The sequence below is a fragment of the Morus notabilis genome, unplaced genomic scaffold (assembly GCF_000414095.1).
Source record: "Morus notabilis unplaced genomic scaffold, ASM41409v2 Scaffold784, whole genome shotgun sequence".
Classification (NCBI taxonomy): domain Eukaryota; kingdom Viridiplantae; phylum Streptophyta; class Magnoliopsida; order Rosales; family Moraceae; genus Morus; species Morus notabilis.
In genome coordinates this window covers 247,963-261,668 of record NW_010368042.1, presented here as the reverse complement: position 1 = coordinate 261,668, position 13,706 = coordinate 247,963, and the positions used below count along the sequence as shown (strand labels likewise).

Genomic DNA, 13,706 nt, shown 5'->3' with positions numbered 1-13,706 from the left:
TGGTGAGGGCCGTGATGGTGAGGGCCGCGACGGTGAGGGCCTGCGGAGGTGATGAGTTCCGGTGGAGGCCTTCAAATTTCCAATGGTAAGAAGAACAGTGGTGTGTTAGGCGTGAGTGACATGCTTTTGTGATTCCTGATAATCTGAATAACACCATATTGGGTGTTATTAAGATTACTCCATTTTAGGGTAAAGTGAATCCCATGGGATTCATATTCTTGGGAATATGAAAATCACAATTATTGTACTAAACATAGTAATGTGTGAAGATTCACATTCCCACTCAAAGATTACTCCATACCAAACGCCCTCTAATATAATATATTCTCTTTTAAAAATTTAAATTTAATTTTTTTACTATAATATTTTTTTCTCACATACTAAATTTAAATTTAAGAAAAGAATATACCTATAGTCATATAGCTAGCCCCTCCGAACTCAAATAATTGTTGTCGTTGTTCTTTACACCCTCCTTTTTTTTTTTGTTTGGGACTTGACAAAAGCCGTTTGACGACATTGTAATATCTGCCTATGTCAATATAAACACGTATATATTACTAGTTCAAATTACAATTTAAATTTTTATTACAGTATTTTTTTACATAAATTTATCTTTTAATTGAAATTCTTAATTTATACAAGCGAAATAAATTAGATCATAAATTATAACAGTATTCAAACGTTTCGTAAAAAAATAATAATTAGATGGTTATTGAATAACTATAAATATTAGGACGTTGGGTATATATTTTGGGACTTATTCAAGCTATAATAATGTATTAATGATATGAAATGGTTGTCATTACTATACACAACACCATTATAAGGAAACGTGAATGGCATGAGAACCATTATATATACCTAATCAGAAAACGACAATCTTCTGTTTTTCTTTTGTCTTTTTTTAACCATTATGAGCTCTTCTTCAATAAGTTGTACTGTCTCTACATATCTCAAGTACACCAAACACAGTCGAGAATCCTAGGCCGAAATGATATCTCTCCCTTGCTAATAACGTGATATAATTTATTGAAGTACTTATATACTCTCTCATTTATTGGTGACATTGGCCATATCAATTACAAAATACTAGACCTTGACACTCCTTACATCATGTCCCAAAGACACGTTTATTAATGTGGCGATATTGCTTACAACAAGGCCGGTAAATTTGCAATACATCATACAATATTATACATCATATATATATATATATATATATATACCTAATCGGCTAATCAAGAAGGCTTTCCATGATGCCACACTATAGGTAGGTTTATATATATATATATACACACGCTTATAGACACACACACACACACACATATATATATATATATATATATAATTAAATGGCGTAATCTCTAAAAATGAAAATGGATATTGGACTCGATGCTTTAATTTATACCAATGAAGTCAAGAATACGCAACTATATAGGGAAGCTATGACGTGTGTGGTAAATCCAAAAGTTGTAAACCTAGATAAAATAACCTTACACGCAATATATTATATATAGTGTATGATTGTGTGATCTTCAAACTATAATTTAGTTGAGAAGAATGCGAGTACGTAATGGGTTCAAATGGTCCAAAGTTGCTTTAGTTTTTCAACATTCAAAAGCATTGAGAGTTGGTATGATCATTAATTATGATGTCTATACATACTTTTTACTATTCTAGATATATACAATAAAGAATGAGATTTAAAGTTAGAGAGCTATGGAATTGGAAGTGCAAGCTCATTTTATTAAAAATTGTCCATATTCGTTGAAAAAAAAAATCGTCCCGATGATAAAGGCCTCGATTCATGAATTCCCATGCGTGGAGGGATTATAAAAGGAAATAGAGACCACACAAGTACATTTAATAAAAGATGTGGTTACTATAGCTAAGAAAACTTTAGGGTTTCTAGTATAATAAAAGAAGGTGTAAGAAGATAGTTTTTTTTTTCTTTTTTGTTTTTCATTTTCCAATATTCTTTCTTTTTTCTCTTTTTGAAAATTTTCTCATGCTTTGTTCTTTGCTGTGAAGAAAGACCAATTAGTTCCCTGTGGTTGTGTGATGACAATAATGGCGGGAATGGCTATTGTGTGTGCAGGTGATTGAATTGCTAGTCACAAGTGCTTCCCATCATGGAGACAAAGGAGGCCCCTCTTTCAAAGCTAGCTGTTGAAATATCATAACCCCCCAGCACACGAATTCAAAGCCTGAATGGGAAAAGATCTTTGCTTTCATATGGGTTTTCAATGACTTACTTCCATATGGGATAACCTTTTATTTTAGGATTATGTAAAATGGTACAAAGAAAAAGGAAAGAACAGCCGATGGTTATCTACTTTTTTTGTTATATATGTATTAAAAACTGCATGTTTTGTATAATTTTTTAATTTGATTTGATTTTAATCAGATTTAATGGTCAGAAACTGATATTATCAATAAAGAGACATACCGGAGAAAATTCTACAAAAAAAAATACTATTTTATTGTTATATCGTTTGCTTAAAATCTTTATTACCGTTATTTTATACATTTATCATTATGATGTGATGTGACAATTCTAAATTTTTACAAGTCTTATTTTTCCTTTTTCTCCACTTTTCTACTTTGGTATTTTCTCTTAAATTGATTTTTAATGGGCCCCTCTTTCACATTTTTTTTAAAGGAAAAATTAAAGACTTACTTCCTAAGAGATAACCTTGGATGTTTTTTTTTTTTTTTTTGATTGTCTTAATCATTAAACCCAATTCCTTTCCATCTATCTTTTCTAAAAAGAGATAAATACACATGAACTTGTTGCCAAAGTTACTAGGTCATTTTAATGGCTATATCCATGGAAGGTTAGAATGAGGAGTCATGATGATGAGATTAAGCTAGATTCTCCAGAAGGGTGAGTTACTATTTACAGCCAATAAAACATAAGCATAATCATCAAGTTAATTGGGTTTTCTTATATATAATAATTATTCACAACTATTTGTGAGGTGAAATGAAACTATATAATTGATTTTGTCCTTCTCTGAGTGATCTCCAGATTTGGAATATTCAGGAGTTGCAAATTGTTAGAATTAAACTAGTAAAACTAGTATTTAAATCCTTGTTTTTCAGAGAAACTAGTTGAACAAGACTATAGGAATAGGATTATCTAACTATATATTCAGTTTGATCTAAAGTATCTGCAAACACATACACTTTGAGAGGTTCTAGAATATTGTCCACATCAAACAAAAAGTAGTGCTAATAATGCTGATGTAGTGAGCAGTGAAGGAATGTCTTATATAATTTGCCTGCACCACATGATCATCACACAAAGTGGGATTTGAGACACAAAGTGGGATTTGAGAATCAATTTTTTTTCTTTTTCCCTTTTTTTTTTTTTTTTTTTTTTTTCAATATTCTGCTAAAGGTTGCTTTTTCCTTCTCTATTTGATATTGGGCATATATAGACGTATACCATTTCATATCTGAACAAACGCACAAATAAAAATTTAACAAAATTTGGTGAAATTTATTACTTTTTTCACAATACCATAGCGTTTTTCTTTAACAAAAACAAAAACAAAAAACTCCTCTAATTCACTCTTCACCATCATTAGTCATTAATCTGTACCCTTAATAAAAAAGGGGAAAAAGCACGAGTAATTCTAAAAACTATTTTATGTTAAAGTAATGAATATACTACTTTTGCGTGAAATGAAATGAAAAATTTCCTGAAAGTATAAATTTGGCAGCAAGTCTATTTTGGTAGAGAGATCTTATGTACACACACACACACATATATATATATATATATAAGCATTAAATTTAATACTTTTTTCCTCTTTTAATTACCGGTCGAATTTAATTGAGAATAAAGTTCCGTAAGTTCACAAGCAGAAAATCCACCCTCTGAACTTGCCCTAATCTGCCTAAAGTCTCTCTGTATGCATGCATGGATATGATACATATGTATATACACATACATACATACATACATACACACATATATATATATATATATAACACTGTTGATATTAGATAGAATTAAATCCAAAAATGGGGTAGTTCCCACTACATTAAACAAGAGCCACAGCCTCAAATGGGTGAGCTCCAATAAAGCCAGAATCTCAAACCGATCCAATCGCTCATGACTCCTTTTAATTTGATAAGAATAACATAGACCTCTCCATTATCCTCATGTCACGTCTCATCTATTATCTTTTTTTGTTCTAATATAATTTTAATATAATTTGTGGTTTATGTCACCTAAAAGTTTCAAAAACGTTTTTAAGCAAACGTTGAAGGATTTTTTTTTTGACAGTTAAAGAGGGAAAAATTGAAAAATTTTGGACGGATTCATCGCAATGATTTAAGCAAAACTCAACAAAATGGGTGGTTGAGATGCATCAATCAGATCAAAATTGGGATGAAACTAATATTCCACTTGCAACTTGTAATGAAGTAGTGTCATAGGCAATACATACACATTGAAAAGGTCACAGTCTTAGCCATGTGCTTGATTGGTGAAAATTTCTTTGCAGCCTCTATATATAGAGTCCTTTCACTTGAGAGAATTTTGATTTCCCTTTCACACTGACGTGGAGAATCTAAATTTGTAGTATTCTCAAAGCACTGATTTCTCAATTATTTGAAAAAACAAAACATGTCACACTGTCACGGGATTATTTTCTAATTTGTACACTGAATTGCAAACTCAAACCCACCTATAAGAACATTGCCCGCATTTTCTTTAGAGGGCCAAAGAAAATATTCAAACCCCAACTCATTGCGATTAAGAACATAATAGAAGACAAATATTCGGTAGGGTAAAAAAAAAAAAAACACACTGTCAATATTTTAAACTGTCAGGTCTGTCCTAAAACAAAAAAAAAAAAAAAGTAGGTAATTTTAATGACACTTAATAAAAATCTAAAGGTCCAAAATTAATATAGTATTTATTTTATAATTGTATCAATATCTTTATATGTATATACATAGATGTATGTATGCATGCATGTATAGTTTTATAAAAGCATCTTCTTTGGCCACCTTTCTACGTGCACGTATATAAGAGATTCCAAACAGAACTATGCAATCCCAATATTGATCTAATAGGTGTACTTTGTTCAACATATATTTTAAATTTATACAGTAACAAAGGATTGCCTTCAAAAAAATAAAATAAAATAAAATAAAAACCCTTACGTGGAAGATAGCTTTTTTTTTTTTTTTTTTTTTTTCCCTAGTCATTAGTTTCCCATCGACCATTAGGAAGCAGAATATTATTTTAGACGTAGCAATAAAAATGATTTTAGTCTTACTACTACCACTTTTGGTCGTTAAAGTGTGATAAGTATATTTACATATGGTCTCTTCCTACGGGCGCCACGTGTCCCACCAATACTAAGAAAGTTAAAACGGGATTTGGATAGAGGTAGCAATCATGTTTGATTACTCTAACACGCTTGATTCTTCAGCTAATTGAAAAAGTGAAAAAAGAATGTTGGATTAGCAAGAATAGATCATTAAAAAGAGTAGCTATAAGATAATTGGTTTGTTTGATGATTGAACATGAGAAAGCTTTAGAACAAAGTATCCCCAAAATTCTCACACAAGCTTCGCAAAAGCACTCCCTCTTCATTTTCCAGGCCAAGCTTAAAAACTCTTCTCTTCTTTTCTTTCTTTCTTTTTTTCTTTTTTTAATTGCTTGATATAAATAAAAGCAGCTTATATAGGATGCAAGACCTGTTACGAGTAATGCCTATTTGTTTAACTTTACCACACTTGTCTAGCCACAAAAAACGTTAAAAAAAAAAAAGAAGCTTGTTCTTCAGTAGACATTGAAAAATAAGCAACCCATTGGTTTTTTTTTTTTTTTTTTTTTTTTTAGTACATCTTTTTGTGTGCAGGGATTTTTGCTTTGCCATATAGCAAAAGATTGAAAGCTACAGCACTATTAGAGTACAGACTACTAAGCACGATGAAGACGTATTCTAGTTGTAATATGTATATATCCTTAATAATTTGTCAGAAATTTCAGAACACTGGACTTAAGTTCTGAGGCATAAATATAAAAGAGAGAAAGAGAAAAATAGATTAAGAGTTGAGATGAATTAAAATTAATAGACTAATAATTTACATAAGTTAATAAATAAACTAAATTATTGTGTTCGCCCATAACTTGTCTAGTTATGAACCATAACTTGACAAGTTATTGTCCATAATTATCCATAACTTGTCTGATTATGAACTATAACTTGATAAATTTATCCATAACTTATCTGGTTATAAACCATAACTTGACAAATTATGACCTATTAATTTCTATAATTAAAAATTGACCTATATACTTTCTTAAACTTTTCATATTGGCCTATTTTTTACTATTTCTCAATATAAAACAGGCACGAGCTATAATCTGAGAATGCGGCTAACTACAATGCCCGTTCTTGAAATGTGACAAGTCCCCAATAAATCAAATACATGGAGGAAATATATATTTACAAAGGTTGAGCGGAAGCACCAAATCAAAGTACATAAATTAAACGAACAATTGAGAAAACTTGTAATCTCCCCATTCAGCTGCTCGAAGAAGGTCCAAAGTACATGCAGATGGGTGGATTGATCCTGAAAATGGAGAGTATTGCGGAAGGTACCGTCCAAATCCCATCGCCACAAATCAATCCCGAGGCAACTGCACCGGCATAGTCTTCAGCATCCTTCCTGTTCATTCGTTCCCACACAAAAAGTATCACCGTCCCGATGAACATGTCGATGGCAAAGTAAGCTCCAATGTAAAAGGGCACGGCCATGGCCATGGGGATGGGTATAAACTGAGACACCTTCTTAGGGGTTACATCCCTAAGGACGTTTATGAGTAGGGCTGCCACAAAGAATCCACAACACATAGCTAAGCAGTGCTTTGGCAGCTCAGAGAAGCCTTCGATACCTAGGATGGCCATTTCCCTGAAGATCACAGCATAAGGTGCTTTATAAGGTCCGTCGGGTGATCCAATATCGAAGGCGGTCCAAAAGAGCCAGAATGTGAGCGGGGCAACAACGCAGCCCATGGCTGTTCCCAGCAACTGGCTTACAAACATGGACTTGGCCGAGGATAGAGTGAGGTAACCAGTCTTGAAGTCTTGCATGAGATCGGCTGCGGTAGAGACAATGGACATCATCACCCCACAAGCTGCTAATCCAGCTATAACCCCACCATTGCTTCCAACCAATGACGCAATTATAAAAAGACCAATCTTCCCATAAGTCGAGGCTAAGCTCCAGTCAGTGAGGCCACAGCCATAGGAATTGCAGAAGGCTAAGGCAGGAGCAATGATGTATGAACCAAGAACCAGATACCACTTGAGGGGTGGAAAGATAAGTGGCATGGTTACGGTTGATATCGCGACAAGGCCAATGTATCCAGAAGCTGCAAACCAAGAAGGTATTTTGTCCTTCAGAAATATCTCATCCCTTTTCTTTTGTTCCATCGCTAGCTTAGAGCTCTCTGCATCTGCTCAGCACATATTTAAAACAATTAATGTCTGGCTAAAAATCCAATGTTTCACTGAACCAACATACCTTTTCTTTTTATAGTTGGAACAAAATACATGCACAGTTACAACCTTTACAATTTAGATATTCCGAGGAACATGTCAAAATAAACTAAACAGTAGAAGTGTCATTGCATTTTCAAAAGGACAGATCTCTCACAGAATCATAAAAAATTGTCTTTTACAACTTTGTTTCATCTAATTAATGGTACATACGGAACTTTTTCACTTGTTCGTACTAATATTCAATACACAATATTTTCAATTTAATAATGCTAGGGACACTAACTCCAGTCTCAATTTTTTGTACTAACTTGTCATTCTTTTATTAGTAGTTTTTGTTTAAAAGATTGCCATATTAATTAATAATAAAAGATTGCATTTACCAATGAAAGATGACAACTCAAAATTGGTGCAAAAAGTTGGAATTAGAATATGTGTCTCTAGCAATACACTTTTCAATTTATGGATAACAATAACTAGATAAAAAATTAGAAGATTAGAAGATAATGATTCAAACGCCAATGCTCCGACACATGGCTATGACAGAAAATGACTGCAAAAAGTCTATGGAACACATTTCAGATATCAAGGAGGACGTATATTCTCACCTAATATTTCTCTAATGACAGGAAGATCAGCTTGTTTGGAGCGTTTGTTGCACAATTCTTTAGCAGTAATGGCTATAATCTTGATTAAATTGTACAGTCCATCCCCAAGGATAAGAGCAATAGATATAAAGACCTGCAAAAATACATAGCAAATGAGGAACAATACTTTTTGAGTAATGCCATACGTTAATTCATTATTAGGACTTAAAAGAAGCGTTGTCAACCAACCCCGTGTTTGTTTCAAGGTTTCAAACCAAAAAACTCAATTCAAACCATAGTTCAAGATTCAAATTGATGTTTGGTAGAGAACTAAATGAAGACAATTCAAACCATTAACAATGGTTTAAACCCTTGAGTTTTGATTGTACAAAGCATTAAGGCCCAAGTGTTTCAAGATTTTACAAGTGATAAACACCCCCTCAACAAGTCAACAGGTTTTACGATCATAAAATTTAAATACCAGAATATAGCTAGTGTAATTCAAAGAGAATTATGTGGAACACACCTTATATCCATAAAGGCCTTTAAAATCATTGCTGCCAAGATCAGCTGGATACCAGTCCCCAGCATGTGTGGAGATGATAGGCCAGAGAACACCCCATGATATGATAGCCCCGAAAAGAACTGAGCAGTTGACTATGTGAGGGCAAATGAGACCACATCCAACATAAGTTGGACTAAAGTCGAAATAAAACCTACACAAAGGATATTGTACAAGAAGTAATCGCACAGCAATGGTTTATGGAAGGGAATGAGAAATGCCCTTTTCTTGTTGTCTTCTAGGAAGTATCATAACTTACGTATTCTTAAATAGTGTCAATCCAAAGCTGGGGAAATTGTCAAATCCACATGCATCACCAATCCCACTGAAGAACCACTTAAAGCAACTCCACACCAAACTTATGCTTAAATATTTTCCAAGACAACGTACTTGTTTCCTGTGAAAACAAAATTATACAAACACTATAAAAAGCAATTATTATGAAATTTTATATATCACTACATGCATTAGATATTTTTTGAAAAACAACGCTAACTTTGGGAAAGGACAAGGGGATAAGACTTGAAGAATAAACAATGTCAGTAGCGGCAAAGAGCTACTACTTAACACTACTGGAAGCTGGATACCAGTTAAAGGAAATATAAAGTAACGAGGAACTTGAGGCTTACAACACGACTATGTCGCTACTACATCCACCAAAGACGAACTAAAAAAATGAATGATGAAGTCGGTCAACATTTTTAGTTAGTCATCCATAGATAACCAGCCAAGCAAACATAATCTCTACTACGCCATGAAAATTTTTACTATTTAACGTGCTTTCTCTCATATATACACATATGCAGAGTAATAAGAGCTTAATCTTTCTGGTCTTTACCCTGCAAGTTCAGCTCCAGACTTCGTGTGAAAGCTATTTATCAACATAGCTGTTGCAGTCCCACTAGGGTAGGTAAGTTTATAATCCAAGACCATAACCTGAAATTAATTGCATAGAGATGTATGTGAAGGTGAGTACTGCGCCAAATGCTAATAGATGATAAGCATGAATGTCAATAGCCCCTTTACAAAGGAATTAGCGTAGAAGAAAGTGTTAGATACGAAAGAGTTTTTCCACTCTCATCTCATAAAAGAATTGGCGGTCACAAATGCCTGAAGAAACTATATTTACAACACACGTCTTTACAATATCAAAGGGTGCTTAATGAACAATCTGAAAAACGAAAATTTTGCACAGCCAAGTTGGATGCTAAATGCTCCAATCGACTGGACAAAAACACCCACAAGGAAGCACATATGGCAAGAAGCCAACAAATAAAGGCCATGTGTGATATTCGTGAATAAGAATGGAGACGGAAGATTATTTTCCTCACCTTCCAATTTATGCATTTACTTTCAAAATAAAAAATAATAATAAAAGGAAAAAAAAACTAATTTGGTGGGCCTGAATGGTGTGGGAAATGGAGACCTAATATTGTTTCCATTTGACTTTAAATAAACATGAAATTACTTTTGCACCCTAACTAAATTTAACCAATAATTACATACAAAGAGGACATTTTAGAACTTAAGGCCTCATTCATTTTGTTAGTTGGAATCATAACTTAAGTTTATGCTACAGTATTTTCTCTCACAAAAATTCAAATTTAACTTTTTCTGCTACAGTGTTGTCTCTCACATGAATTCACTTTTAAGCTATTAATTCCTGTTCTTTTCCCTTTTTTTTCCCCCTTTGATGGATGTATTAGGATTTCTGTTCTTAAAGTTAGTAAAACAGTAAAAACTAGAAGATAGATTGTTCAAGTTCCACTTCCTATTACGTAATAACTACTTAAAAGGAAATAACTAATCCCATTTCTTCTTTTTTTTTTTTTTTCCCTTGCATTTCTAAAACCATTCCTTTTTTAATTACACCCCATTAAAAATTAACAAACAGGCCCTAAACTCATTTGGAAAAAAAAGAAAGAAAAAAGAGAAAACTACTTTTTACAGAAAACCCACATTCCCCCAGGGGAAAAAAAAAAGAAAAAAGAAAAAAAGAAACAGATCATACGAAATAGATTATAGTGCTTAGCTTAACTAACCAAGTACAAAAAGGCCATTTAAAAAAAAAAAAAAGATCTACCTTGCGAAGTGGGACAAGACTGAAGAGCCCCAGAAAACTAACAACAAACAAGAAACCCATCATCCAACCGAATCCTGGGTTCTTCACATCTTCTGCTCTGTTTCCCGGATAATCAGCTCCGATTAGCTGATACGTTCTCTCGTCCATCGCAATAAGATACGAACCAAAACCACCTGCTCTCCAATTATCATATTCATGTAGAAATCAAACCAAATTTAGTAATAATCCCACCACTCAAAATCAACAATATTAATCCGAATAAACAGAAACTCATTGAAATTAAACCAAATTTAGTAACAAACCCAGCAACCCAGCAATCCAGCAATCCAGCAATCAAAGCCTCGTTCATTTCACCGATTTGAGTTTCAGTTCTAAATTTTTAGAGTGAAAACTCTAGAAAATATCACATCTAATTTTTTTACGGTGAAAAACTCTCAAAAAAATATCATTGATAACTCAAATTTGTTTGTGAAGTGAACGAGGCCAAAGCCATGAACTTGAATATAAATCTCTTTAAGAAATATTCATAATCACATCAAGCCTGGTTTAGTAAGTAGGAAACAATTAACAACAAAAAAACGAAACTTTATTCAAATTTAACCAAAATTAATCAAAGTCACGAACTTGAATCTTAAAAATAAAAATGGTAATAATGATTTCAGAGAAAATTTAGTAAAAGGCAGCAATCAAAGTGAACGACTTTAATCCACAAGAAGAGACAAGAAGGATGAAAATACCGCTAAAAGCGAGGCCATAGCAAGCGACGACGCAGGTCTGAATGACGGTGTTCTCCTGCCTGGTGAAGGGGCGGACATGGAACCCTAATCTGGAGAGAAACCCAGTCCACGACTTGACGGAGAAGAAGCCGAGCAAACCAGCGGCGACGTTGAGGGAGGGGATGATCCCGACCGTCAGATTGAGCTTGTGGGTGATAATGCAGAAGAGGGCCCCAAGCAAGGCGCTCACCACCAGCCCTCTGATCGTGATCTGATCCTGCCATTCGGGAACGGCCTCCTCGGTCTCCACGGCAGTGATCTTCTCGGAATCGTCGAGCAACGGCTCTGATATCTCCACTGATGATTTTCTTTCGGTACCCATGAGATGGGATGGGATGGATTCTAGTGCTTGGAAAATGGGTCAAATGAAAATGGAAACTTTTTTGCTTTAATTTTTTGGGTTGAAAATATGGGAAGAAAAAGAAATGGCGTGTGGGTTTTGGTATAATTTAGACTGGGTGCAGAATGGATGATTCACTGTTAAGAAATGAGAAACTTTGGGATAGAAATAGAATTTTGTGATTTATTAAGTAAATGTTTCAAATTTAAAATTATTATTTAAATTATTTTTAATTTATATATATTTTTTATAAAAAAATATTATAATAAATTATAAATTATGATTTAAATTATAACATGAATACATTAATTAAATGTACTCTAAAAGATTTTTTAATAATATCGTTACACATACACTTTAAATGAAATTAAACGATTTCAAATAAAATTTTAGACCCGTTTAGTTTGTTAATTTAAATTTTTAATTTGAATTCAGATGTGATTTTATATGAGAGCCTTTTATTATAGTAAAAAAGTTTACAGTGACTGTTTATGAGAGCTTTTTACTGTAACAAAATTTGAATCGGTGAAATGATTGAAACCTAATTTTTTATACTCAAGAAATTACTCTAATTATGGCCTTATTCATTTTACCAATTTGAGTTTTTAATTTTAAGTTTTTATAATAAAAAAACTTTTAAAAAATATCACATTTAACTTTATCTGTTACAATAAAAAAAATTTAAAAAATATTAAATTTTAATTCAAATTAAAAATTTGAATAAAATGAATGAAGCGATATCTTACTGTCCAACTAAACCAAATAAGTGAACGTTTTCCTTTTTGTTTTTTTTTCTTTAAAAGAAAAATGGTCTGTTGGGAAGTGTGAAGTCGCAATACCAAGGGATGATAACGAGGATGTGGGTTTTTTTCTTTTTCTTTTTTTTTTTGCCCTGAACGGAGTAAAAAAGGGCCACGTGGTTTGCAGTGAATTACTCACTGGGAATTGGAGTTAGAAAAGAGCATCGGGAAATGGGATTCTAACCCCCGGCGGTTTGGACGTTTGTGGTGGTGGTGATGGCCGTGGCAGCTCTCAGCTCTGACGCTTACTGCTGAGCCAAGCAAAAAGCCGAAAAGTCTTAAAGTCCGTTGTTTATTTAAGTTTAAAATTTAAATTTTATTACAATAAAAAATTTTAAAAAATAATTATATTTAATTTTTTAATTATAATAAAAAGTTTTTACATAATATTACATCTCAATTTAAATTAGTGAATCAAATGAGGTCTTTAGAAAACGTTTAGTAAAAAAATTCATATCATAATTTAATTTATAATTTATTATAATATTTTTTTTTAAAAAAATACACGTAAATAAAAAATAATTTTAATATTATAATTTTAATTTATAAATCAAACGTCTCCTTATTTAATTCAATTTCAAACGCTTCTATACGTTGTTCAAACAAGCATCCAGTTTTTCTGGGGATTTTTTTTTTTTTTTCATTTCCCCTGCTTTGAAATTCAGTTCAAAACGGTTGTGTTTTGCGTAACTGACTTGCCCATTTTACCAGTATACTTTCAACCGGGGAAAAGCAAACGAAAAAGAAATAGAGTAATAAAAAGAATTTAAAAATTAAAAATGAAATATGAAAAACATTGTCCTTTTTACTTTTTACTTTACTGTCGTATGTTGGAAGGTCAGAAATCCATAATCCATTATCCACATTACTCTCACGAAAGCCCATACAACCAGCTGCCTCTCTGTGGATTCGGCCCATAGTCTGTAAGGCTAGGAGCCCGTACTTCAAGCCCATTCAGGGAGATATTTGTTTGTATGTTTGTGTTTGTGTTTTTTTTTTTTTTTTTTTTTTTTTTTTTTTTTGGGG

At 32.8% G+C, this 13,706-nt stretch overlaps 1 protein-coding gene across 1 annotated transcript; it reads right to left on the bottom strand.

Annotated features, from left to right (window-relative positions):
* Positions 1-6,422: 6,422 nt before the first annotated feature.
* Positions 6,423-12,008, bottom strand: LOC21394084 (probable metal-nicotianamine transporter YSL6). The gene is made up of 7 exons (XM_010114092.2): positions 11,502-12,008; positions 10,765-10,937; positions 9,520-9,617; positions 8,941-9,078; positions 8,646-8,835; positions 8,141-8,273; positions 6,423-7,489 (listed from the first exon to the last, which is right to left on the bottom strand). The coding sequence occupies exons 1-7, from the start codon at positions 11,860-11,862 to the stop codon at positions 6,555-6,557; spliced, it is 2,028 nt and encodes a 675-aa protein (XP_010112394.1). The 5' UTR covers positions 11,863-12,008; the 3' UTR covers positions 6,423-6,554.
* Between the last annotated feature and the right edge of the window lie 1,698 nt (positions 12,009-13,706).

Bases quoted from the DNA above. Each gene is read 5' to 3' on its own strand.
- LOC21394084 (XM_010114092.2), bottom strand. From the start codon at position 11,862: ATGGGTACCGAAAGAAAATCATCAGTGGAGATATCAGAGCCGTTGCTC. The intron at 8,274-8,645 runs GTGTGTTCCACA...GTATTTTTGCAG, and splicing joins AAGGCCTTTATGGATATAAG to GTCTTTATATCTATTGCTCT. The intron at 7,490-8,140 runs GTGAGAATATAC...TGTGCTGAGCAG, and splicing joins TGTCATTAGAGAAATATTAG to ATGCAGAGAGCTCTAAGCTA.